Here is a 26987-nt window from a genome sequence, read left to right as displayed (position 1 = left end):
TACAAGAAATCAAAGTGACAACATTTTTCCAAGACTTGTATCAGTTTTTGTCATTATTCCCTCATTCAGCAATGAGGACAGTAGAAATACCAATTACATAAAGAAAAACAAGAAAGACCAAGATATAGCTTCACCATTAATGTAAGGACTATTTTGAAAACACTTGCCTTTAAATCTGTCACTGAGGGGATCTTTTCTTCCAAGAACAGCTCTCCAAGTTGCTCGTCTGAATTTGCAACACATTCGATAAGTTCCTGGCGATGGTCGGTGGCCGCTGCCCTAAACTCCGCGGGGATTTCGGCATATCGGATGGTCTGGCTGAGGAAAGAAAGTCTTTTGTTTCAAAAAATTGGATCTCCTACTCTTCTGGAAAAGTGAAGGCAGGCAGGCTTCCCTCAGTGACCTTTGCTCACTTCTGAAAGCCTCTGGGCAATGCTGCCTATTCTCTTTGGGCAAAGTATCACACTTCCCTAAACTTCTCTGGCCTGTCCCCTGGATCCCTTTCTGGTATCTCCCCTGGGACCCTGTTTTAGCCATCCTTCCTCCTCTCATGAATCATCACTGACTCCCCATGGTCCTTTCCCACCTGCTTACTAACATGCTCAGATTTCCCCAATGGTAAAAAAGCTTTCCTGTGGCTTCTTCCTCCCACCCATTCTTCCTCCCCCTCCCTGCCCACCCCATCAAAGCTGCTTTCTCAAATGTCACCCGTGACTACTTAAAGCCAAAACTGACAATCATTGTTTTCAGTCTCAATCTTTCTTGTCTTCTCTTATGAGCATTTTTCAAAGGAGAAAATTCAAACTAGCCACAAATAAGAAAAAGATGCTTCAAATCTCCACTAAAGAACTGCAAATTGGGGCAGCTTGGCAGTGCAGTGGAGAGAGCACCAGCCCTGAAGTCAGGAGGACCTGAGTTCCAATCTGGGCTCAGACACTTAACACTTCCTGGCTGTGTGACCCTGGGCAAGTCATTTAACCCCAACTGCCTTAGCAAAAAAAAACCCAAAAACTGCAAATTAAAGCAGCTTCACCTCACCCTTATCAGTGCAGCAAGGATGACAAAAAAGGAAAATGATAAACGTTGAAGAGAGTGCAAGAAAACCTGAACATGAACACGTGCCAGTAAAGCTATACCTAAATTGTCACTGAACTTCATCCAACCTTTGACCCAGCTATTCCACTATTAGGCTCATGCCTTAGAGAGAACACAGAAAAAGAAGAAAAGGAACATAAATGCAAAAATATTTCTACTAGCTCTTTCTGTTGTAGCAGGACTTTAGTAAAGAGAAGATTATATTATTTTTCATTAAGTATTTTGGAAGAAATCATTCTGACCCAATTTCAAAGAGACGCTATTTTCTGAAAGGAATTCATTTCAATTCATTATTTCACTGTTCTCCAATTTCCAGGGTTTGGCCACTCACCCAAAGTCTCCATCAAAGTATATGGCCCGCTCCTCAATGAGGTCTATGATGCCCTTAAAATCACCCTCCAAGCCAATGGGTATCTGGACAAATGCTGCATTGTGATTTAGTTTTGATCTGAAAAATAAAAACTGGGATTGTAAGGGAAAAGGTGGCAAACCACTAATTATATAACTACTTCACGTTGCAAGTAAAAAATAATATCCCACCCAGACAGTGCTCACTTGCTACTCCTGAATCCTCAACACTGAAAAATGAACAAATCCAGCTCTACAATTTTGTCACCCTCAAAAGAAGAACCTGGGGCTAATAGCTACGCCTTGACTTCTCTGCAGTGAAGCCCAGCTACCTACACGTGCCATTGTGCCCAGTGCCTCCACCACCATACGGTGCTATTTCTTTCAGCAACTCGCAAGTTGGATGTTCACAGGTGACTTCCGATCACAGCCACCTCTTTCCTTTTGCCCACCATCCCAAAATCTTTCCTTTCTTTCTATTGGGCCAAAGGCCAAGAGCTCCATGACCCAAATGGAAAGGAAATTTTCCATGTTCAAAATTTCTGCCCTGTTCAATTTGTTATGAAATTTGAGCAAGACAACTCACTTCTAAAACTCATTTTCCAATCTGTGTAGGGGAACGGTAATGCTCTGACCTAAGTGTTGTCATGGAGTTCAGAAAAAAGCAAAGCACTGAACTGATGCTGAATGCGACAAACGATTCCAAGTAACAGTTTTAAGCTAAGAAAGCCGATTTACTTGGGTTTCAGATGTAGCAAACCAAAGAAAGCGAATTTCACTTTATCCTCATGGAATATGAAAAGGTATTAGCTGCAATTCCTAACAGGTAAAGACACTCCCCATCACTTTTCCATAATACACAAGATGTACTTAGGCCATTCTGGGTATAAAGGAGCAGGGTGCCCCTGGGGGCAGGTGCCACTTTTGACACACCATGGGAGCCCAGGATATCACTGAACCTCTAGGGGCTCCAGGGAACCCTTTAGCCTCTTGGCTGCAGAGAAGGAGCCAAAGTGAATTGAGGGTTTTCTCACCTGGGCCCCATCTCTGTTATGGGTTCTAAAGGGTTGTTGTTAAGCACAGAAAATGCTAAGCTTCAAAGAGCTGGAATCAAAATCCAACTGAGATCCAGACTAGCAGTGACTCTGAGCAGTTCACTTCAGTTCTAGGTCCTGGCAACTCCGGAGGACTATTCTAAGTCACAGGTGAACCTCAGGCTACATGGTCAGCAGCTGCTCAAATGACAACATTTGCCTAAATTGATGAAACCATCAGTCAGAGACAAATGCTTTGTTCCTGCAGGCAGCTACACAGTGCTGGGAATACAGTGCATGACTCGGGGTCAGGAGGTCCTGAGTTTGAATCCAGTCTCAGACACAATGCTTATGTAAAATTGTAAGGATTCTTTAAATGGGCAGCCACGGTGCAACAGGAGTTTGAGTGGCCCAAAAGTAATCTCTATGGATATAGGACTGCCCTGGGGATGGGATCCTGGCCATATTGAGATAGCTACATAATGGGTGATGGCTCTCTCACTGGTTGGCTGTGTGTGTGACCTCTCAGGCCCTTTATAAGCCCACTGCAGGCAGCAGTCACTCTCTTTAACCCGGCTCTCTAACCTGGGGTAGCCGAGCCAAGCTGATGGATAGCCAGAGAGGTAAGGAGTTTGGTAGTGAACATGTGGGTCTTCAGACCTGGTGTTCACTAAGGAGTTAACAAGTCAGGGCATTATGTGAGTAGGTATAATAAAGGCTTTTAAGATTACACGTGGCTGTTCTTGAGCGCGCTACCGGTTATTAAACTCCAATTCAAGAAATCATGGCCAGAGACCTTTGAAGGCCTCAGAGGAGGCGAGCCGGGTAGAGTTGACACTGCAAAGGTCAGTGGTCAAAGGTACTCTGTTGGGCCTAGGAACGAGGACAGATTGCTAATAGTAACTGCTAGGAGGGCATGTTACATAAAATGGAGATAATAATAACACTAGTTCCATGGGACCGTTGTGAAGATTACATAAGATAGCCCCTTCAAGGTGTTTGACAATTTAAAGAGAGCACACAGGCTCCTGTTTTCATCACCCTCACTGCCCTGTACTAAGTTTTACACACTGGGAGCTGGCCACTCTAATGTGTACTCCACTTAGGATCCCAGACAAAGGTGCATCCATTGAAGTCTAGGGGGACCCAGCAGCAGATCTGCCTCTTGTTGCTAAGGAAGCGGAAGTAGCCGGGGATAAAAGGCCACGGCCCCTGCGTCAGATGCAGTATCCCTTGCTGACAGGAGCCCACCCTTGATACCTCATTTGCTGCAGAGCTCTCGAGGGGTTGGAACCCATTCGATCCAGTTTATTAATGAAGGTTAAAAATGGAACATTGTATCGTTTCATCTGCCGGTTGACGGTCATCGTCTGGCACTGAACGCCTCCAACCGCACAGAGCACCAGGACAGCGCCATCCAATACACGTAGTGCCCTCTCTACTTCGATTGTGAAGTCCACATGCCCTAGAGAGACAGAAGTGTCTGGTGATGGCTCGAAGGGCAGCCAGGATTGGCTCAGCAGGTCCTCGGCTCACCTCCTACTTCGAGCATCCCTGCAATAAATTCTCCCACAGAGAGAACAATTCCTCAGCCCAATGCCAGAGTTAGTGACCATGAAGAAGACTTCTCCTGGTCACTGTCTACAGACGCATCTCTCTCAGTCCCTAATACAGGTACCATCTTCTGTGCCCACTCGGAACTTCCCTCTCCCCTGGGGTGGACGAAAGTCAGGTGGGCTGGAGTCGTGCTTGGCACAGGACCCAGCACCACATATTCGTCCTTTCACTACCAACAGGTCACGTTTGGTGTGGACAGCTCCAGAATGAATTACATAAAAATGGGACCAATTGAATGCCCTAATTTAGTCGCTTCAGCTAAGAACTAATTAAATCGATACCTAATCTAATGATTCATTTTCAATTATGAGGCAACTGATAGAAGTTGGCAAGTCTGGGATTGGTAACCTGTAGTGCCAAGAACCTTGTAGTGTTGGGCATCCTATCGGTCCTTGTATCTCAGTATCTTCCCAGTCGCTGGCACAGAACCTAGTACATTATTTACAACTGACTGCCCAGAGCCACATATGAATTATAAATTAAATATAATATTTACAATAAATTAACATAAAATAATAAACTAGCTCATGTGGCATAGTGGACAAAGCCCTGGGTCTGAATCCTGCCTCCCAATTCGGGAGCTCTGGGGCCATGGAGAAGTGCCGTATCTTCTCGGAGGCCCTATCCCTTCATCAAACCCTCTGGTACAGCAGAGACTTAGAACCCCACGTCAATGCACTTGGCATTGTGGGAGGCAGACAGACTCAGAGCTGGAAGGGACCGAGGCTATCTAATCTAACCTTTCATCCTGCACCTGAAAATGTGGGTCCTGGAGAAAGGTCAGTCTGACATGTCCAGGACGGGAGCCAGGCCCGAGGGGAGGGAGCTCATGCTACATGAAGTACCCTAACTGTGAGGATAAAAAGCCCACCAGGTGTGTCTATGATGTTGATGTTCACGTCCTTCCACATGGTGTAGGTGGCTGCAGACTGAATAGTGATTCCTCGCTGTCGCTCCAGTTCCATGGAATCCATGACGGCACCGACTCCATCTTTACCTTTCACCTAAATGCCAACAATAATTCAGACCACAAGAAGGGAAGGATTCTATCGTGATAGGATCCTGATTGAGAAAACTAAATGACTTTGAAGAATAAGATTTAGCTGATCCCAAAGTTGCCGAGTCTCACATCAGACATGATCAGTGAAGGAATCTACCCCTTTGGACCCTTCCCCACATCCCTACCAGGCAGCGGTTACCCAGCCCCCCACATGCACATAAGCATTCCCCTAATTTGGGGAAACCGGTAACTGTAAAAGGTCAGTTGCAATGTGCCAAAATGCAGCGCCCCACACAGGACTCGGTTTTCTCATCCACGTCATCAGATCAAGAGCAAAAATCAACATGACCTTTCTTCTTTGTACTTCCCAAGATTTTAGCCTTTTCACCTTTTATCAAAATGTAGCTGAAGATTGCCAGAGATTTCTATTTTAAAGCACATTGCCGGCGGTGTTTTTGTTTTTTAAGTGGAGCTTCTTTAGCCATGACAGAATACAGCTGCTGGGGCCACCCACCAGCTCCTACCTCGTGCATTTTGGCTATTCTTCCAGTATAGTAAAGCACTCGTTCAGTTAAAGTTGTTTTTCCAGAATCAATGTGAGCAGAAATGCCAATGTTGCGGATCCTCTCGTTAGGAACAATTCCGGAACACCATCGACAGCCCTTCCAAGTCACCTGAAAAGACAAGGCTGGTTCAGTTCCACTCACTAGAATATAAAGAGGCAATCAGGCTTGGCTACTGAGGCAGGCATACAGGATCACAGACACCGTGGGCAGGCGAGGACCGGCACATGGCCTCATGGGCAACAGAAGGGGACCGTGCCAGGCGCCTGCACTTAGCTGGCACCGGGCTGATGCAAAGAGAGAGTAAGGGAAAGTCATCTGCTCACCTTGGTACCTTTCTTCAGGGAACATGGCAAGAGAGGACTGGACAAATTCATTGTAGGCCACTATATTTTATTAAAATTTAAACCACATGCCTTGTTTTCCCTTTTTTTGCGAGCCATCGTTTATCAGAATGAAAGCACACATTTATTTCCCCTTTGTCCCCAGAGCCAAGATGATTCATCCCCCCAAGTCTGGGGCCCACTTCTCGTGCTTATGGGTTCCGTGTGTCCTGTGGGGCCCACGTGGTGCTTCAGCCATGTTTTTGTGCTCCTGGCACCTTTGAGCAGCCAGCCCGTGCATGTGGAATGTTTACTACGGGCCAGGCTTGGGATGGCAGGCTGGGGCCACAAGGTTTAACAAACACAAGCCCCGGAGACCGAGCCAAGGGAGAGAAGGCAGGGAAGGACAGTCCTTCCCATGGGGCAGGGGGCGGGCGACGCTCACTGGCTGGGCGACCCTCGGGCCAAGTCACCGAACCCGCCTGCCTCAGTCTCACCGAACCCGCCTGGCTCAGTCTCACCGAACCCGCCTGCCTCAGTCTCACCGTGCCTGGCTCAGTCCCCCCCAGTCACCGAACCCGCCTGCCTCAGTCTCACCGAACCCGCCTGCCTCAATCTCACCGAACCCGCCTGCCTCAGTCTCAGTCTCACCGAACCCGCCTGCCTCAGTCTCACCGAACCCGCCTGCCTCAGTCTCACCGAACCCGCCTGCCTCAGTCTCACCGAACCCGCCTGCCTCAGTCTCACCGAACCCGCCTGCCTCAGTCTCACCGAACCCGCCTGCCTCAGTCTCACCGAACCCGCCTGCCTCAATCTCACCGAACCCGCCTGCCTCAGTCTCACCGAACCCGCCTGCCTCAGTCTCACCGAACCCGCCTGCCTCAATCTCACCGAACCCGCCTGCCTCAGTCTCACCGAACCCGCCTGCCTCAGTCTCACCGAACCCGCCTGCCTCAGTCTCACCGAACCCGCCTGCCTCAGTCTCACCGAACCCGCCTGCCTCAATCTCACCGAACCCGCCTGCCTCAATCTCACCGAACCCGCCTGCCTCAATCTCACCGAACCCGCCTGCCTCAGTCTCACCGAACCCGCCTGCCTCAATCTCACCGAACCCGCCTGCCTCAGTCTCAGTCTCACCGAACCCGCCTGCCTCAATCTCACCGAACCCGCCTGCCTCAGTCTCACCGAACCCGCCTGCCTCAGTCTCACCGAACCCGCCTGCCTCAGTCTCACCGAACCCGCCTGCCTCAATCTCACCGAACCCGCCTGCCTCAATCTCACCGAACCCGCCTGCCTCAATCTCACCGAACCCGCCTGCCTCAATCTCACCGAACCCGCCTGCCTCAGTCTCACCGAACCCGCCTGCCTCAGTCTCACCGAACCCGCCTGCCTCAGTCTCAGTCTCACCGAACCCGCCTGCCTCAGTCTCACCGAACCCGCCTGCCTCAGTCTCACCGAACCCGCCTGCCTCAGTCTCACCGAACCCGCCTGCCTCAGTCTCACCGAACCCGCCTGGCTCAGTCTCACCGAACCCGCCTGCCTCAGTCCCCCCCAGTCACCGAACCCGCCTGCCTCAGTCTCACCGAACCCGCCTGCCTCAGTCCCCCCCAGTCACCGAACCCGCCTGCCTCAGTCTCACCGAACCCGCCTGCCTCAGTCTCACCGAACCCGCCTGCCTCAGTCTCACCGAACCCGCCTGGCTCAGTCTCACCGAACCCGCCTGCCTCAGTCTCACCGAACCCGCCTGGCTCAGTCTCACCGAACCCGCCTGGCTCAGTCTCACCGAACCCGCCTGCCTCAGTCTCACCGAACCCGCCTGGCTCAGTCTCACCGAACCCGCCTGGCTCAGTCTCACCGAACCCGCCTGCCTCAGTCTCACCGAACCCGCCTGGCTCAGTCTCACCGAACCCGCCTGGCTCAGTCTCACCGAACCCGCCTGGCTCAGTCTCACCGAACCCGCCTGCCTCAGTCTCACCGAACCCGCCTGGCTCAGTCTCACCGAACCCGCCTGCCTCAATCTCACCGAACCCGCCTGCCTCAATCTCACCGAACCCGCCTGCCTCAGTCTCACCGAACCCGCCTGCCTCAGTCTCACCGAACCCGCCTGCCTCAGTCTCAGTCTCACCGAACCCGCCTGCCTCAGTCTCACCGAACCCGCCTGCCTCAGTCTCACCGAACCCGCCTGCCTCAGTCTCACCGAACCCGCCTGCCTCAGTCTCACCGAACCCGCCTGGCTCAGTCTCACCGAACCCGCCTGCCTCAGTCCCCCCCAGTCACCGAACCCGCCTGCCTCAGTCTCACCGAACCCGCCTGCCTCAGTCCCCCCCAGTCACCGAACCCGCCTGCCTCAGTCTCACCGAACCCGCCTGCCTCAGTCTCACCGAACCCGCCTGCCTCAGTCTCACCGAACCCGCCTGGCTCAGTCTCACCGAACCCGCCTGCCTCAGTCTCACCGAACCCGCCTGGCTCAGTCTCACCGAACCCGCCTGGCTCAGTCTCACCGAACCCGCCTGCCTCAGTCTCACCGAACCCGCCTGCCTCAGTCTCACCGAACCCGCCTGCCTCAGTCTCACCGAACCCGCCTGCCTCAGTCTCACCGAACCCGCCTGGCTCAGTCTCACCGAACCCGCCTGGCTCAGTCTCACCGAACCCGCCTGGCTCAGTCTCACCGAACCCGCCTGCCTCAGTCTCACCGAACCCGCCTGGCTCAGTCTCACCGAACCCGCCTGCCTCAGTCTCACCGAACCCGCCTGCCTCAGTCTCACCGAACCCGCCTGCCTCAGTCTCACCGAACCCGCCTGCCTCAGTCCCCCCAGTCACCGAACCCGCCTGCCTCAGTCTCACTGAACCCGCCTGCCTCAGTCTCACCGAACCCGCCTGCCTCAGTCTCACCGAACCCGCCTGCCTCAGTCTCACCGAACCCGCCTGCCTCAATCTCACCGAACCCGCCTGCCTCAGTCTCACCGAACCCGCCTGCCTCAGTCTCACCGAACCCGCCTGCCTCAGTCTCACCGAACCCGCCTGCCTCAGTCTCACCGAACCCGCCTGCCTCAATCTCACCGAACCCGCCTGCCTCAGTCCCCCCAGTCACCGAACCCGCCTGCCTCAGTCTCACCGAACCCGCCTGCCTCAGTCTCACCGAACCCGCCTGCCTCAGTCTCACCGAACCCGCCTGCCTCAGTCCCCCCAGTCACCGAACCCGCCTGCCTCAGTCTCACCGAACCCGCCTGCCTCAGTCTCACCGAACCCGCCTGGCTCAGTCTCACCGAACCCGCCTGGCTCAGTCTCACCGAACCCGCCTGCCTCAGTCTCACCGAACCCGCCTGCCTCAGTCTCACCGAACCCGCCTGCCTCAGTCCCCCCAGTCACCGAACCCGCCTGCCTCAGTCTCACCGAACCCGCCTGCCTCAGTCCCCCCAGTCACCGAACCCGCCTGCCTCAGTCTCACCGAACCCGCCTGCCTCAGTCCCCCCAGTCACCGAACCCGCCTGCCTCAGTCTCACTGAACCCGCCTGCCTCAGTCTCACTGAACCCGCCTGCCTCAGTCTCACCGAACCCGCCTGCCTCAGTCTCACCGAACCCGCCTGCCTCAGTCCCCCCAGTCACCGAACCCGCCTGCCTCAGTCTCACTGAACCCGCCTGGCTCAGTCTCACTGAACCCGCCTGCCTCAGTCTCACCGAACCCGCCTGCCTCAGTCTCACCGAACCCGCCTGCCTCAGTCTCACCGAACCCGCCTGCCTCAGTCTCACCGAACCCGCCTGGCTCAGTCTCACCGAACCCGCCTGGCTCAGTCTCACCTAACCCGCCTGCCTCAGTCCCCCCAGTCACCGAACCCGCCTGCCTCAGTCTCACCGAACCCGCCTGCCTCAGTCTCACCGAACCCGCCTGCCTCAGTCCCCCCAGTCACCGAACCCGCCTGCCTCAGTCTCACCGAACCCGCCTGCCTCAGTCTCACCGAACCCGCCTGCCTCAGTCTCACCGAACCCGCCTGCCTCAGTCCCCCCAGTCACCGAACCCGCCTGCCTCAGTCTCACCGAACCCGCCTGCCTCAGTCCCCCCAGTCACCGAACCCGCCTGCCTCAGTCTCACCGAACCCGCCTGCCTCAGTCCCCCCAGTCACCGAACCCGCCTGCCTCAGTCTCACTGAACCCGCCTGCCTCAGTCTCACTGAACCCGCCTGCCTCAGTCTCACCGAACCCGCCTGCCTCAGTCTCACCGAACCCGCCTGCCTCAGTCCCCCCAGTCACCGAACCCGCCTGCCTCAGTCTCACTGAACCCGCCTGGCTCAGTCTCACTGAACCCGCCTGCCTCAGTCTCACCGAACCCGCCTGCCTCAGTCTCACCGAACCCGCCTGCCTCAGTCTCACCGAACCCGCCTGGCTCAGTCTCACCGAACCTGCCTGCCTCAGTCTCACCGAACCCGCCTGGCTCAGTCTCACCGAACCCGCCTGCCTCAGTCTCACCGAACCCGCCTGCCTCAGTCTCACCGAACCCGCCTGCCTCAGTCTCACCGAACCCGCCTGGCTCAGTCTCACCGAACCCGCCTGGCTCAGTCTCACCTAACCCGCCTGCCTCAGTCCCCCAGTCACCGAACCCGCCTGCCTCAGTCTCACCGAACCCGCCTGCCTCAGTCTCACCGAACCCGCCTGGCTCAGTCTCACCGAACCCGCCTGGCTCAGTCTCACCGAACCCGCCTGCCTCAGTCTCACCGAACCCGCCTGCCTCAGTCTCACCGAACCCGCCTGGCTCAGTCTCACCGAACCCGCCTGCCTCAGTCTCACCGAACCCGCCTGCCTCAGTCTCACCGAACCCGCCTGGCTCAGTCTCACCGAACCTGCCTGCCTCAGTCTCACCGAACCCGCCTGGCTCAGTCTCACCGAACCCGCCTGCCTCAGTCTCACCGAACCCGCCTGCCTCAGTCTCACCGAACCCGCCTGCCTCAGTCTCACCGAACCCGCCTGCCTCAGTCTCACCGAACCCGCCTGCCTCAGTCTCACCGAACCCGCCTGCCTCAGTCTCACCGAACCCGCCTGCCTCAGTCCCCCCAGTCACCGAACCCGCCTGGCTCAGTCTCACCGAACCCGCCTGCCTCAGTCTCACCGAACCCGCCTGCCTCAGTCTCACCGAACCCGCCTGCCTCAGTCTCACCGAACCCGCCTGGCTCAGTCTCACCGAACCCGCCTGGCTCAGTCTCACCGAACCCGCCTGGCTCAGTCTCACCGAACCCGCCTGCCTCAGTCTCACCGAACCCGCCTGCCTCAGTCTCACCGAACCCGCCTGCCTCAATCTCACCGAACCCGCCTGGCTCAGTCTCACCGAACCCGCCTGCCTCAGTCTCACCGAACCCGCCTGCCTCAGTCTCACCGAACCCGCCTGCCTCAATCTCACCGAACCCGCCTGCCTCAGTCTCACCGAACCCGCCTGCCTCAGTCTCACCGAACCCGCCTGGCTCAGTCTCACCGAACCCGCCTGCCTCAGTCTCACCGAACCCGCCTGCCTCAATCTCACCGAACCCGCCTGGCTCAGTCTCACCGAACCCGCCTGCCTCAGTCTCACCGAACCCGCCTGCCTCAGTCCCCCCAGTCACCGAACCCGCCTGCCTCAGTCTCACTGAACCCGCCTGCCTCAGTCTCACCGAACCCGCCTGCCTCAGTCTCACCGAACCCGCCTGCCTCAGTCTCACCGAACCCGCCTGCCTCAGTCTCACCGAACCCGCCTGCCTCAGTCTCACCGAACCCGCCTGCCTCAGTCTCACCGAACCCGCCTGCCTCAATCTCACCGAACCCGCCTGCCTCAGTCCCCCCAGTCACCGAACCCGCCTGCCTCAGTCTCACCGAACCCGCCTGCCTCAGTCTCACCGAACCCGCCTGCCTCAGTCCCCCCAGTCACCGAACCCGCCTGCCTCAGTCTCACTGAACCCGCCTGCCTCAGTCCCCCCAGTCACCGAACCCGCCTGCCTCAGTCCCCCCAGTCACCGAACCCGCCTGCCTCAGTCTCACCGAACCCGCCTGCCTCAGTCTCACCGAACCCGCCTGCCTCAGTCTCACCGAACCCGCCTGCCTCAGTCTCACCGAACCCGCCTGCCTCAGTCTCACCGAACCCGCCTGCCTCAGTCTCACCGAACCCGCCTGCCTCAATCTCACCGAACCCGCCTGCCTCAGTCTCACCGAACCCGCCTGCCTCAGTCTCACCGAACCCGCCTGCCTCAGTCTCACCGAACCCGCCTGCCTCAGTCTCACCGAACCCGCCTGCCTCAATCTCACCGAACCCGCCTGCCTCAGTCTCACCGAACCCGCCTGCCTCAGTCTCACCGAACCCGCCTGGCTCAGTCTCACCGAACCCGCCTGCCTCAGTCTCAGTCTCACCGAACCCGCCTGCCTCAGTCTCACCGAACCCGCCTGCCTCAGTCTCACCGAACCCGCCTGCCTCAGTCTCACCGAACCCGCCTGCCTCAGTCTCACCGAACCCGCCTGCCTCAGTCTCACCGAACCCGCCTGCCTCAGTCTCACCGAACCCGCCTGCCTCAGTCCCCCCAGTCACCGAACCCGCCTGGCTCAGTCTCACCGAACCCGCCTGCCTCAGTCTCACCGAACCCGCCTGCCTCAGTCTCACCGAACCCGCCTGCCTCAGTCTCACCGAACCCGCCTGCCTCAGTCCCCCCAGTCACCGAACCCGCCTGCCTCAGTCTCACCGAACCCGCCTGCCTCAGTCCCCCCAGTCACCGAACCCGCCTGCCTCAGTCCCCCCAGTCACCGAACCCGCCTGCCTCAGTCCCCCCAGTCACCGAACCCGCCTGCCTCAGTCTCACCGAACCCGCCTGCCTCAGTCCCCCCAGTCACCGAACCCGCCTGCCTCAGTCTCACCGAACCCGCCTGGCTCAGTCTCACCGAACCCGCCTGCCTCAGTCTCACCGAACCCGCCTGCCTCAGTCCCCCCAGTCACCGAACCCGCCTGCCTCAGTCTCACCGAACCCGCCTGCCTCAGTCCCCCCAGTCACCGAACCCGCCTGCCTCAGTCTCACCGAACCCGCCTGGCTCAGTCTCACCGAACCCGCCTGCCTCAGTCTCACCGAACCCGCCTGCCTCAGTCTCACCGAACCCGCCTGCCTCAGTCTCACCGAACCCGCCTGCCTCAGTCTCACCGAACCCGCCTGCCTCAGTCTCACCGAACCCGCCTGGCTCAGTCTCACCGAACCCGCCTGCCTCAGTCTCAGTCTCACCGAACCCGCCTGCCTCAGTCTCACCGAACCCGCCTGCCTCAGTCTCACCGAACCCGCCTGCCTCAGTCTCACCGAACCCGCCTGCCTCAGTCTCACCGAACCCGCCTGCCTCAGTCTCACCGAACCCGCCTGCCTCAGTCTCACCGAACCCGCCTGCCTCAGTCCCCCCAGTCACCGAACCCGCCTGGCTCAGTCCCACGGAACCCGCCTGCCTCAGTCTCTCCGAACCCGCCTGCCTCAGTCCGCCCCCCCGCCCCCCCCCACTGTAAAGACTGCAACAGCAGCTCGGTCCTCCCAGGGAGGCGCTCTATAAATGGCAGAAGGCGGGATTCCCCGCGGGTAAATAGGCAGGATTCCTAGTTTTATCATCATTGTATCCTATTAACATAACTGCTATACCTGCCAAGGCCCCCCCCCCCCCCAGGCTGGGGTTGAGTGACTTGCCCAGGGTCACCCAGCCAGGAAGTGTCTGAGGCTGGATTAGAACTCGGTCCTCCAGACTTGGGGGCGGCGCTCTCTCCACGGCGCCCCCTGCTGCCCCAGGTCTGGCGGTTCTTTAATAGCTAGTACTGTATCCCGCGCTCTACTCTGTGCTTTCCCACAATAACAAAGTAACGGGGTACGGACCCGCGGCCGCGCTTGAACACTAACTAAGCTTTAGGAACAAGAACGTTTACATTTCTGCTGTTCAGTTGCTGACTTCTCCAGGATCCCATGGCTTTTTTTTTTTTTTTTGGGGGGGGGGGGGCAAAGCCATCGGAGCCTTTTCCTTCTCCAGCTCAGGGGCCGGCGAGGGCGGACTGGAGCTCAGGGTGCCCGCGCCCGCCCCTCCCCGACGCTGCCGGCGCTTTATCCATGATAAGCACTCGCTTCTCCAGCCCCGTAAGGAGGGCGGTGACAGTGAGCACAGATGCACTTTCATGCCAGACGTCTGCACGGCGCTCGAACAGCAGCATCGAAAGGCGCTTTACACTCCCGCTGTCACGAGCCGGGCAGGACGGAATGGGGAAACTGAGGCGCAGGGAGGGGGAGGGGCGCACGTCCCCTCCGCAGTCTACTCCAGGGCACGGACCCCCAAAGCAAAGAAGCGGCGACCCCTCGCCTTGCTCGCGACCCCCGGACCCCACGTGGGTAAACAGGCGGGGGCGTGACAGCGCCGGCTGAAGGTCACCCCGCCCCGCCCCGTACCTGCCTCCCGGGCCGGAGCCCGCGCCCGCCCAGCGCCGCCCGGACTCGGAGCAGCCACATCGCGGGACAGTGGGACGGATGCACGGACTCGCAGACACACGGCGGCGTCTCCCGGCACCCGCACCACCAGACGCAGGCGCAGCAAGAGCCGCTCAAAGTCACGCCGGGCTTCGGCCGCTCATTTCCGGACCGGCGAGGCCGGGCTCGAACACTTCCGGAGCAATGGGCGACCAAGAAGCGGGGGCGGCCAGAAAGCCTCCATATGGAGGTCGGAGCTTCAAGCGGCACCGCGCCCTCTGCCGGTCGGAGGGAGCCCTGCGGGCTGCCCGAGCCGTGGGTCGTGCAGCGACGCCCTCTGCCGGACTGCAGCCGCCATCGAGATGCCTAGTGCCCGGGGCTGGCCCAGAGCTAAGCTCAGCTGGCCTTGCTCCAGAAGTTTCCCTAGGATACACAAAAAGGTGGATCCCTGGTCACCGTCACACACAGAGGGGCCGGCCTCCTCCTTGTCCCCCGTCCATTACCCATTCCCTTTGCAAGGCATCAACACTCAATCAGCATGGATTAGGCACCTACTATATGCCCAGCTCCGTGCTAAGCCCGGGGAGACCAAAAGGGGCAAAAACCCAGTGCCTGCCTTCAAAGAGCTTAGGTCTAGCTGGGGAGGCCCGTGCGGACAGGTCCCAGCAAGCTCTGGGCAGGCTAAATTAGAGTTAATTCTGGGGAACAGGCTGGCTCCCAGGGGCCGCCAAGGCTTGTGGAGGAAAGGGCGGGGTACTGCCCTGCTCGTGCCAGTTAACAAGGTCTCCCTCAGGCTTCTAGAATTTACTGTTTAAAAGCTAGAGATAATAGAGCATAATTGTATGATTTGCAACGTACTCTGCAAGATCCCACTTGAGCCACCCAAGGAGCTTTGAAGGTGAAAGCTCTGTTTTGTCTCCATTTGGGGGGCTGGGGAGACTGAGGTATGGACAGATTAAATGACCTGGGCTTCCATCACCCAGCTGGTATGTGAGACTGGTTCCAATTTGGCCTTCCAAGTTACGAATCGATTTGTAAGCTTGTTTCCTCATCTGGAAAATGGGGATAATGCCTCCATATGGAGGTCGGAGCTCCAAAGGGCACCGCGCCCTCTGCCGGTCGGAGGGAGCCCTGCAGGCCGTGGGTCGTGCAGCGACGCCCCCTGCCGGACTGCAGCCGCCATCGAGATGCCCAGCGCCCGGGGCAACCTACTCCACTGGTTGTTCAAGATCAATGGAGGTCACACACAAGACGCTTTGCAAACTTTAAATATCACTATTACAAGGAAGGAAACTGAGCTACAGGGAGGAGAGTGGGTCTGAGTCACAGTGACAGCTGGACCGGAATCCAGGTCTCCTGACTTGCTGAGCTAGGCCCCAAGGGGCCTTCGAGGCCGGATATAATTCCAGGGTCCCCGCTGGAGCTCCCCTTCAACGCTCCCCACCTCGTGCCCCACTCTGTGGCTCGTGCAGTCCATGGATGGGACATTGGTTTTACAGCGCCCGCCTGACCGAATCCCCAGAGAAGCCGGAACATCCTATCCAGCTTCCGGGGAGAGCCGTAACCTCAGCCTTGGAGTCTGACGTGATGCTTTTCTGCTTAGAAATGTTCTTCATAGGATAGTTTACCTCTCAGACTTGTGGAAGAGGAAGGAATTTATGACCAGAGGAGAACTAGAGATCATTATTGATCACAAAATAGAAGATTTCGATTCCATCAAATTGAAAAGCTTTTGTACAAACAAAACTAATGCAAACAAGATTAGAAGGGAAGCAACAAACAGCTCTCTGGACCAGTGCGTGAAGAACGGCTCAGCACATGCCAGGACTGCAAGGCTAATCTTCATGCTTGTTCACATTGCTCATTCACGTCCACACCTACCAAACCCCTAAAAGTTCCCCATCCCCTCCCCAGGGTTTGCTTGTGGGACACAGCGCCCCCACAAGCTAGGGCTGAGGGACCCGGCACTGGAAGTAGGCTCTCCTAGTATTGCCCTCTGTTCAGAGCATGGAGATGGCGTGATGAGGAGGGGGATGAAGGCAATCCTGGTTCCTGAGGAGGCTGGACTGAATCCTGAAACAACCCTTCCTTCCCTGGTGACCACAAAGCTCTATCCATACTGCCCCATAAGGGCTCAGTTCTGTAGGGGGAAAGCACCTGACTCCAAGTCACTAAAAGCTCCAGAACTAGCTCAATTCGGTATGGGGTAAGTGTCCGACTCCAGATCACTAAAAGCTTCAGAAGGGTTATGTATGGGGAAAGCACCCGACTCCAGGTCCCCAAGAGTGGCTGTCAGCCACATCCCACTGGGCCAATTAACAGCTGCGAGAGGCTTCCCTACCAGTGAGAGCCAGGCTTGTGGCCACGCTCATACCCGGCATATCCTTTTGTAAGAGGAAAAAGAAAAACCACCAAGGGAGCCGGGCTCCTCAACCTGTGAGCAGGCCTACCTCAAGCTGTCTGGAGGACAAAGGTCTCAGCCCTCCACTCATCGGGTCCCTAGCTTTGTCCAGAAGGCAGCTGCTAACTGGAGTGGCTCTATGCTGGATCCTGGAGAGTGAGGTCTCTTCCTAAGGCCATCATGAAGCTGCTCCAAGCAGAGCTTGAGGACCAGGGCTGCTCCTGGGCAGCTGCAGGACCCTGCTGGTCTCACCCTGGCAAAGAAGTTGCAATTCTGAGTGCAGAAACCCCCGGCTTCTCTCCAAGAGCATGAGGGGAGCATGTGGGAAGCAAGTATCCCAGAAAGAAAATCCAAATTGAGTTTGCAATTTGAATTGTCAGGAAAATTATCTTTCTACAAGTAAAGAATTGCCTTGGCTTGCAGCTATGGGAAATGGAAGAGGATCCTTCTCGGATGGATAAATGGCTGCAAGATAAAAATTCTATGGCACATGCAGAAAACTCAGAAAACAGAAAAGTAAAACTTTTGCTGTAGGAGTAATCTTAACAATCTTGATTAAATGCACTTTTGAACACTTATTTAACCAGCCAGGTCACGGTGATAAATACATCAAATTGGGTTTAAGACTTTCTAAAGAGTTCCCTTGACAGATGGCAAACCATTTCAGTAGTAAAATGAGATCACATGTAAAATATTCACATGATACATTTGTAGCCTGATGATCAGAACATGTAAAATGCCCACTGGATTTTTGACAAGATAATGTACAGCTAAGAATATGACAGCAGCCTATGGAGGGCAGGTTCTTCCCTCCTCCCACAGCTATCACTATGGAAAGCACAACAGTATTTACTATGAGGATACAAATTAAGATGAAGAACCTGCTTCGAATCCTAATTCCAAAGCAGTAAATGAAGCTGAGTGTTTGAGTGTTTGGCCTCTCTAGAGAGGAATATTGCTGGTGTTTCTGAAGAAACAATGAACAAAAATTTTTTTTTTTTTTTTGGGGGGGGGAAGGATAAAAAATCCTTGAATTTTGAAGGAAAAAAGAGATTTGTGTTTGTAATCCTTAACACAGAACTTATGTTTCAGGTAGCATACAAGTACAAAAATCAAGTATACCTCTGCAGTTTGTTTCATGGATGATGGATTTTAGATAATTACATCTGTAGAATCTCAACCAGATTTACTTTTCATATATCACAAAAAAGAGGGCTGAGAGAGGAGAGTGAAAAATGATACTCAAGAGTTTACCATGAAAGGGGAAAATCCCTGCCTTGAGGCAATAGAAACATACTTAAGGAGAACAAGAAAAAAAGTTGTTTAAAAGAAAGAGGGGAGGGACAGGGAAAGGGAGAGTGGAATGGATTATTGAAGAAGCAAATGAGATCCTGTAATATAACAGCTCCCAATCATTCACAATCAGAAGTGTTTGAGACAAAAAGACCTACCCAAATTGACTACTCAGAGATCACTCACAGAAAGCAGAATTATTAGAATCTTGAGAAGTAGACTTCATCCTGGTCTGTGAAACTAATTTCACAGCAGGAGAGAGCCACTCCCTTGAAAATGTTCACAATATTTATACATTTATAATAATTATATTTATATTATATATATATATTTATAATATATATTGCTACTAATAACATATATAAAATATATTATATATGCTTATAATAATTCATATTTATACATTTCAGACAAAGACACCTCTACATGGTGTGATTAGCCACATAAATCTACTGTTTAGTCAGTGGAATGTAGTAGGTGTATAGCTTTCTTACCAGTGTCCTCCTTTGAGCAATAGGACATAGTCCAGACCTTATCTAAAAATTACATGCTTCCTCACCATGGATCCTCTTTTGGACAGTGAAATGTAGTCCAGGCCTTATTTAAAAATCACATGCTTCCTAAACTGAGGCCTTTAAGGCTTTAGATAACAATCCCTGATCAACATGTACTTAATCTGTAAATTCTTCACCTGTTTCCCACACTGGAGGGGAGAGGGAGAGTGGAATGGATTATGGAAGAAGCAAATGAGATCATGTAATATAACAGCTCCCAATCATTCACAATCAGATCTATTTCTGAAAAAATAAGTCACTTTACTATGAACACATCAAGATTTAAGAGTGACAAAAACAGAGGTTCCTCCCCTAAGATCTAGAGTATGGTAACTATATACTACTACCTGCCGGTGTTCAGCCAGAACTTTATTAACACAACTCCAGAATGGTCAGCCACAGGAAAAAAAAAAAAAAAATTCAAAAGATCTGCTTTTCATATAAATTTTATTTGTAGATCATAAAACTAGATGCATTAGCCAAACCTGCTTAAAGTAGGAACAACATGGCCAGAAGAAAGTTAAAAAAAGCAAAATGATTATCTTTTAAAAGTTTTTTAAATTATACACATGCCTTTGTGCTAAACAAACTTAAAAGTGCTTTTTGTGTTAATAATTTCTCTTAATTGCTGAAAACCAGGCACTTATGTAGCTATAATGGAGCAATTGCCCAGGGTAGGGGCAATAAAGCAAGGCGAGTAAAGTTCCAAAGAACAGTCAAGGCCAACGATGAGGAACAAGACTGGTCTCGTGCAGCACCATCCCCTTTGTTCAATTAAAATGAAAAAAAAAAAAAAATTAAAACTCAAATCAAATGCACGGAAATTTATTTTTTGTTGGATTTGACAGATGATCCCTTAATTTGAAGAGCTTCCTCAAAAGCCCTGGGTCTTCTCTGGCTTTCGATGGATGATCTTTGGCGAGGTCTCTCCCTGGATAAAATAGATATACATAGAGAAACAATTGTGTTAATAATACATCTCAGAAACGGTGCCATACTTTGTAAGTCAACAGAAGTACCACAGATCCCACTACGACATCATTCTTTACCTTTTAACAGCCCAAATTTAGCTTCAAAAATTCTAACTTGTTTGTTTCACTGCACATTAAGACAAAAGAAACAGCTCCTGTTTTAACAGACTACAATGACGCCTTACCAGCCACATAGTGCCCTAAGCTCTGTGGCTGCTCGCAGGATTTTGGCTTTATATTTCATCCAGAGAGCCAGCACCTTATGCTGGTGTTCCAGAACCTCCCATGAACAGTCTACATTGCCAGGTCTCAGTCAATGAGACTTTCAGAGTGGGCCGGGGACACCACTGTCCTACTTAGCACTGGGGCGTTTGTATTCAAGTGTTCCCACTGACTGTCCCTAATTTAAGACTGCTGGATTTTCCTCCACCCACCCCAACTTAAGAGGATCTTCATGAATAGCTGTGGCCAAAAAAAGGGTTCTGTCACCTGGGGGCCAGCCTCCTGGCGACAAACCTGCCTTTCCTTACTAGGAAGAAAACTAAGTCCTTAAATAATTGTTTAAAAAGGTGCTAGCACAGGAGACACTCCGCCAACCAAGGCTTCTCTTTACTTTGCAGCCTTCTGCCCGATCCAACGATGATTCTGAGAAGCCTTCCACCTTCAGCAGCATTTCTCCCAACTCCTACAGCCTAAAACAGATTTCTGTGTAAGGCCTTGTCCGGCTTCCCAGGGTCTGGAAGCGTAACATCACAAAGACTAGGCCTTCTCTTTCCATTCTTTTTGTTTTTAAGATTAAGTCAAAATGTAAAGTCTAGTCCTTGGTAAAAATTGGTTTAAAAAAAAAAAAAAAAAAAAAAAAAAAAAAAAAAGATACCCAAAATGTAGCATAAAAATGGGACATCATGCTTAGCTTTTCTTTTTTTCATCTTGTGCTTAAAGTTATTCCAAAAAAAATTTTAGGATCAAATATTCAAAACTTCCCCTTTCTTTCTCCCCATCCCTTCTCTGACATAGGCCTTTTCCCCCTCCTCCTATGCTAAGAGAGAAGATCATGCAGATGCAAACCCCAATATATTCCAGGAGCTCAGTGACTACATGAGGGTAGCATTTGCCATCAGCCAATGTGGCTTCTGTCTCCGTCCCGAAGCACAGATTAACGTGCACTCTTTTGTCGGGCTGGGATATGGGTCAGTGAAGAAGGGGCTACTGTGTGCCAGGCACTGTGCCCATGAGGCACCCCCAGCACGAGGCTGGCTAAGTCTGAGCTTCCCTGTGTTCCTCAGGGCATGTCCATGTGCACAGCCTGAGGTCTAGGGGGGCACCTACAGCCGTCCCAACAAAATGGAGTCATCTGTTACCTTCTGGAAATGTCTTCATAAGGCAATGAACCGTCAGAGTGACCATTTCTTATTCTTGTGCCTTCTAGGTTCCTCTTTCCTGACTGGATGACTTTTAGAATCTGGCTTTGCCATTCGTTATTGAAGTCTCGGGCATCGGCTTTGGGAGATAGACAAAAGACACGGTTAGGCTTCCTGGCTCAGCTACGGGCTCCCGGCCCCCCGGCTTTTTTTGGGGCCGCTGGACTTGAAACCCCTGCGCCATCCCTGGGGCCTTGGCATCTACCTGCCCAGCCTGACAGGAGCTGTTCTTTCCTTTGGGCCCTCACTGCTTCCTTAAATATTTCTTTTACTTCTAAATTGTGTTGGGAGGATGTGCTTATTTACACTTCACATCTGGGGCTCCCAGATGCTGTAATGTCCTACAATGTCGTGACTCCACCTGTGGGGGGGGGGGCAGCTGGGCAACTGCTCAACTACTGAGCTCATTCTCCTTACCAGAAATGTCATTTGCTAGAATCCCAATGTTTCTCTCTACTTTGACTTAAATAATTGCATTTGTATTTCAAAGTCTACACAGAAAAACTGAAACTGTTAATAATGAAGGTGACAAATCTGGAGAGAGAAAAATACCAATTTTGTACAGAATTCTGAAGTTTAAGAACTAATGAGGGAGCAGATACTGGGAAAACAGTGGAGTTTGTTACAAGATTTTAGGCTCCCAGTTTTCTCCACCAAAAAACAACCGAAGCCTTGGCAGCTTTCAGCTTTAGGCCAGGATGGGGGCTGGGAGGCTGAGGAGGAGACAGAAGGGTCTTCCACTGTGCAGAGACCCCATCCACAATGTGCTGGCCAGATGCTATCGCAGGCTGCGGTTGTGGGGTAGAAGGAGCTAGCACACACCTGGTGAGTAGAGAGGTAGGAACGTGCTGGCTGCGGACACTTGTAGGAAAGCAGCGTCCCTGGTTTCAGGTCCCTGCCAGAAAGGACAGGAAAAGTTCGCAGCCACCAGAGGGACCACCAGAAGCAAAAACATTTGTGGGACAGCTTGACTGGGGGTTGGGCTGTGGTCTGGGGGGGGGGAGTACCCAAGGTTGCCCCCCAGAGCTCAGAAATAACAGTAAAAAAGACCTGAGGCCTGGGGGATCATTCCCCACACCTTAGAACCAAAACTTGATTATAATGATTGCTGCTAAAAGTAAACAAAATAAAAGGAAAAAGAACCCAACCATAGATAACTATTGTGGGGATAGACAGGATGTGGGTTCATATTCAGAGGAAAAAGTTGAGCTAAAAAACAAACATCCTTTTTCATTGAGAAATGTCAAATGGCTTTAAGTCCAAAAATGAATTCCTGGAAGAACTTAAAAATAACTTTTAAAAACAAGAGATTATCAAGGAAAAATTAGAAAAAGAAAATAAGAGCAATCCAAAAAAAATCACAGGGCAGGTAGGTGGCGCAGTGGATAGAGCGCTAGCCCTGAAGTCAGGAGGACCTGAGTTCAAATTTGATCTCAGACACTTAACACTTCCTGGCTGTGACTCTGGGCAAGTCACTTAAGAAAATAATTTATTGAAAACTAGAATTGGGCAAAGGAAAGTTAAAGATATCAAGATATTATATAATGTTATAAGACATCAAGAAATAATAAAACAAAATCAAAAAAGTGAAAGAGAATGTGAAATATCAGAAAAATAACTGATCTGGAGAACAGATTGAGGAGAGAGAATAAAAGAATACTGAGGATACTAATACAATAGTATGAGAAATTATTAAGGAAAATTGCCCTTAAGTTCTAGAACAAGAAAGTATAACAGAAATAGAAAAATCCACTGATAATCACCTGAAAGAGACCCCAAAAAGAAACTTTACAGGAATATCATAGCTAAGTTTCAAAGCTCCTAGGTTAAGGAAAAAATATTGCAAGCAACAAGAAAAAACAATTTAAATATTGAGGAACTACAATTGGGATTACAAGATATAAGCAGATTCTACATTGAAGGACTGTAGGTTCTGGAAAACTATATGATGCAGACCAAAAAAGTTGGCGTTGTGACCAAGGATAATTAACCCACAAAGTTAAGTATACTCATCAACAGGGGAAAAAAAAAGGACATTTAAAAAATTGAAAGATTTTCAGCTATCTGTGACAAAAATATCAAACCTTAATGCAAAATTTGACATATGAGATCCAGGAGAAATATAAAGTAAACATGAAAGACTAAACATAAGGGATCAACAACAAGGTCAAACTGTTTACTTCTTATATGCGCAAATATCTATTTTTATAGTCATCATAATTTGGGTAGTTTTTAAGAAAAGCTTGGACTGAGCTATATATGATGGAATGATTCTAAAAAATAAAACTGCATAGGGACAGATAAAAAGGAGTCATTATTTCATAGAAATGAGGCATAAAGGATACAGAAGAAGTGGAGGTAGAGGGGACTGGTTGTGCTAGAATCTTAATTTTATAGAAAATGCGTTAAAAAGGAAACAAACATATAGTCAAGAGGGGATTAAAGGCCTTTTAAATTTAGAAAGAAATAAGAGGCTGAAGGGATAGGATAAGAAGGGGCTTTTTGAAGGGGGCATTGATTCAGAATTAAGAGTAGAGAGGGAGTAAGAGAAGGACTAGGAGAGGGGTGGGTGGGTTGAGAAATAGAAAGGCAAGGTAGAAGTAAATGAGACAAGTTTGGAGGGATAGAGAGTAAATAGGGTGAGAAGGATAGTGATGAAAAATTCTATGAGGAGAAATACATGACAAGTAATTTTAACTTAGAATGTGAATGAGATGAATTTACCCATAAAATGGAAATGGATAACAGAATGGATTAAAAGTTTGAGTTTTGACAATATGTTGTTTTCAGGAAACAAAATTTTAAAAAAGAGTTATACACAGAAGTAAAATAAAGGCTGGAGTAGGATTAATTATATAAAAAAAGAAGTAACAAAGTTAAAGCTAATTAAAAGAAAAATAGGGAAACCACACTAGGTTTCAATTCAATATTGTTTCGATCTAATTTCTCAAATACATAAAATACTTTGTCAAATTTCTAAGAATATGAATCATACCCCAATTGATAAATGATCAAGGGACATGAATAGGCTGTTTTTCAAAGAAGAAATCAAAATTATATCTAAGAAAAATGCTCTAAATCATTAATGATTAAAGAAATGCAAATTAAAACAACTTTGAGACATCCTTACACCTATGAGATTGACTAAAATGATAGATGCTCTTCAACTGGGGAAATGGCTACACAAGTTGTGTGAATGTGATTGTGATGAAATACTACTGTGAGATATGAAATGATGAGTTGTTAGTTTAGAAAAACATGGAAAGTTTTAGCTGTATGAGGGAAAATGTTATTGATCTCCAGAGAAAGAGCTGACAAACAGAAATATGCATTGTATGGTCTTACATATATGTACATGTATGTATGAGTATATTTATAGACATGTGTGTATCTCTTGGGAGGGTAGAGAATAAAGTAAAAAGTACATAGAAGAGAAGAAAAGAAAACCAAAAAGCTAAGTAGTTTTGAAAACAATGAATTCTACACAGATTACATATTTTATTGAAATGGAAATTTATTGTTTAATATCGAATCTTCTCATATTCTGTCGTGTATTATCTTTTTTCTTTCCTTGTTTTGTATTTAAGTTTAAAAGAAATAAAAATAAAATAAAGCCCCCAATAATGATTTTTGCCCCTCCTTGCAATGTTGTTGTATGGAAAACTCTTTTAAAATCTAAAGCATCATGTGTTTAATCCCTTATTGATGATGTGAAGGATTCCATTTCCTGAGTACAAAAGAAACCATACATGCATGTTTAAAATGCATGGCACATATTCTGACAGACACAGAGTTTGTCTGTCTGTAACAAGGGGCATATCTGGAAATGACTCTGATGTATAAAAGACGCACCAACCATATTTTAAAAAAAATGCAGTGTAATGCATGGTGAGGACGATGGCTGCTCTAGGGCGCCTCCTGGAGGCTGCTCAGCCTGCGGCAGGCTTGGCTCACTTACCTTCCCGCATATTGATGAACTCTTGGTTCAACTCTTGGTCACCAGTTTTGCTGTTTTTTAGCCTATTTATGACATGAGCCCGATCATAAATGTGATGACCCACAGCCATTTTTTCTATTCCAGTGTCAGAATCTTTCAATGATTTCCTGGTTTCCTTAATCTAAATAATTAAGAGAAAATGAATCAAAGCCCAGCTACAGATGGCCGTTCTACCCTCCTCCACAGCTGACCAGGTGAGAAGCTCCCATTCTTAAGATCATAGCTTCAGAGGGCCCTTTCCGGCTTACTGACCCATCATTTTAGTCAAGGGAGGCCTTGCCTAAGATTTCACACAGTGCTAGGCTGGAGAAGAAGGGATCCTTGCAGTCATTGAGTTCAGCCCTTTCATTTCGGGCTGAGGAAGCTATCCTAAAGCCAGGATTGGAACCCAAGGCCCGTGACTTCCAAGCCTGCACCACACTTGAGGTGTTCTCTCAACAGAATCTCTTTCATTTCTAGACATCGGTTTGCCCTCCAGATGGACCCTCCTAGGCAGGTCTCAACCTCCCAGAGCCCTCCCTTCTTCCCTTCATCAGGGGCATGCACGGGTAAACACCCGAGCCAAACACCAAACTAGGTCAAAGTAAAAAGACACCAGAACATATTTATAATGTGGACAAAAGGCTTAAAATGGCAAATCTTCAAAATCTGAGAAAAGCCACCATTATTGGAGAGACCCACTTCCAAGCTGCCTAAAAAAAAAAAATCACATGATGTCCTGGGCAAAGCCAGGCCCCGGGGCAGGGTGAGCAAGTCCCTGCCAGGACCATGTTCTGGGAAACTCGTCTAGGCTATGCTGCCCAGGAGGGCCAGAGAACATAAGTGGAGAGTTTTTCCTCCTTGGGGAAGCCTCCCTTCCTGCCCTCCCCAACCTGGCTGACTCAATGTATTAAAACAAAGGAAAGGCAGCTTGCTGTCTGTGTGTCCCAGGGGCCCCACCAAGCCTAGCCCTCTCACTTTACAGACAGGGAAACTGAGCCCCAGAGAGCCAGGATTCCCACTCTGTCCCTTTGACACCCACTATGACGCTCTCCCCGTTCTGCAGGTCAATCATGCTACACATCATTTGTCTCCCTGGAACTTCTCAACAATGCTGGGAGGCAGGAACTACAGGTATCATTTTATGGGTGAGGAAAAGGATGTCCAGGAAAGGGAGGGTCTTTTGTTGATGGTGACAGAACTGGCGTCAGAAATGGGCCTGGACCAGGTTGTCCCAAGCCTGAGCTCCAGGAGGATTCCCATGGCCCTGTTCTGTGACTACAGTGGGATTGCCAAGGACCACCTAAAAAGAGGGCGAGACAGCCTCTCCAGAGCTCAATGTGGAGCACTGAGGGTCAGAAAACAGTGGTGATGGCAGAGATGTGGGCAGAGGCTGCGGCCCCCTGGCCCAGGAGCACACCTGGTGGGCGCTTTTCAGGTACTGGGACAGCCATGTGCAAAAGTTAGGTCTGTTTCCCAAAATGATCAGGGGAAATATTTATAGTGGCTCTTTGTGGTGGTGAAGAATTGAAATTTGAGGGAATGTCCATCAATTGAGGATTGTGCTGTAAGAAATGATGAGCTGGTTGATGTTAGAAAAATATGGGAAGCCTTGCATGAAATAATAAAACAGGTAGAACCAGGAGAACATTATGTAAGGTAACAGCAATATCTTTCAAATAATTGTGAGCAATCGAGTTACTCTGAGTACTATAAATACTCAAAAATACTCAAAGTACAAAGGACCTATGAAGGAAGATGTAATCCATCTTCAGAGAAAGAATTATAAACAGAAGTGGACATAGTATGATTTTACACAACTACAAATCTGCATTAAAGGGGGGGGGCCTTCTCTGGTGCAGGCCAGGAGGAAGGGAAGAAGACCCTTTAGAACTTAAAATGTAACCAAAATCAATTAAATTGAAAAAGATAGGAAGGCCCTATGCAAAGATAGGTGGATCAATA

At 50.8% G+C, this 26987-nt stretch overlaps 2 protein-coding genes across 6 annotated transcripts in view; both read right to left on the bottom strand.

The window, feature by feature from the left end:
- The window catches only part of GFM1 (G elongation factor mitochondrial 1), a 45808-nt gene extending 31214 nt beyond the window's left edge, over positions 1-14594 (bottom strand). Inside the window, exons 1-6 of the mRNA XM_074298081.1 lie at positions 14389-14594; positions 5619-5768; positions 4966-5098; positions 3738-3942; positions 1427-1543; positions 168-318 (exon numbers count right to left, since the gene is read on the bottom strand). Of these exons, the coding sequence (XP_074154182.1) occupies positions 168-318; positions 1427-1543; positions 3738-3942; positions 4966-5098; positions 5619-5768; positions 14389-14448 (816 nt within the window). The 5' untranslated portion in view covers positions 14449-14594. The remainder of the gene's footprint in view (positions 1-167; positions 319-1426; positions 1544-3737; positions 3943-4965; positions 5099-5618; positions 5769-14388) is intronic.
- A 4869-nt stretch (positions 14595-19463) lies between these two features.
- MLF1 (myeloid leukemia factor 1) overlaps positions 19464-26987 on the bottom strand; it is a 44225-nt gene continuing 36701 nt past the window's right edge. For 3 of the 5 annotated variants that reach the window (XM_074298076.1, XM_074298077.1, XM_074298079.1), the window contains 3 exons: positions 25005-25164; positions 20987-21125; positions 19464-19585 (listed from right to left, as the gene is read on the bottom strand). In XM_074298076.1, coding sequence (XP_074154177.1) covers positions 19480-19585; positions 20987-21125; positions 25005-25164 — 405 coding nt within the window. In that variant the 3' untranslated portion in view covers positions 19464-19479. Of the gene's footprint in view, positions 19586-20238; positions 20318-20986; positions 21126-25004; positions 25165-26987 lie in introns of all 5 variants that reach the window. The other 2 variants (XM_074298078.1, XM_074298080.1) reach the window with 1 other exon arrangement.

The sequence above is a fragment of the Sminthopsis crassicaudata genome, chromosome 3, assembly GCF_048593235.1.
Source record: "Sminthopsis crassicaudata isolate SCR6 chromosome 3, ASM4859323v1, whole genome shotgun sequence".
In the NCBI taxonomy this organism is placed as follows: Eukaryota; Metazoa; Chordata; class Mammalia; order Dasyuromorphia; family Dasyuridae; genus Sminthopsis; species Sminthopsis crassicaudata.
This window is presented reverse-complemented; position numbering and strand designations above follow the sequence as displayed.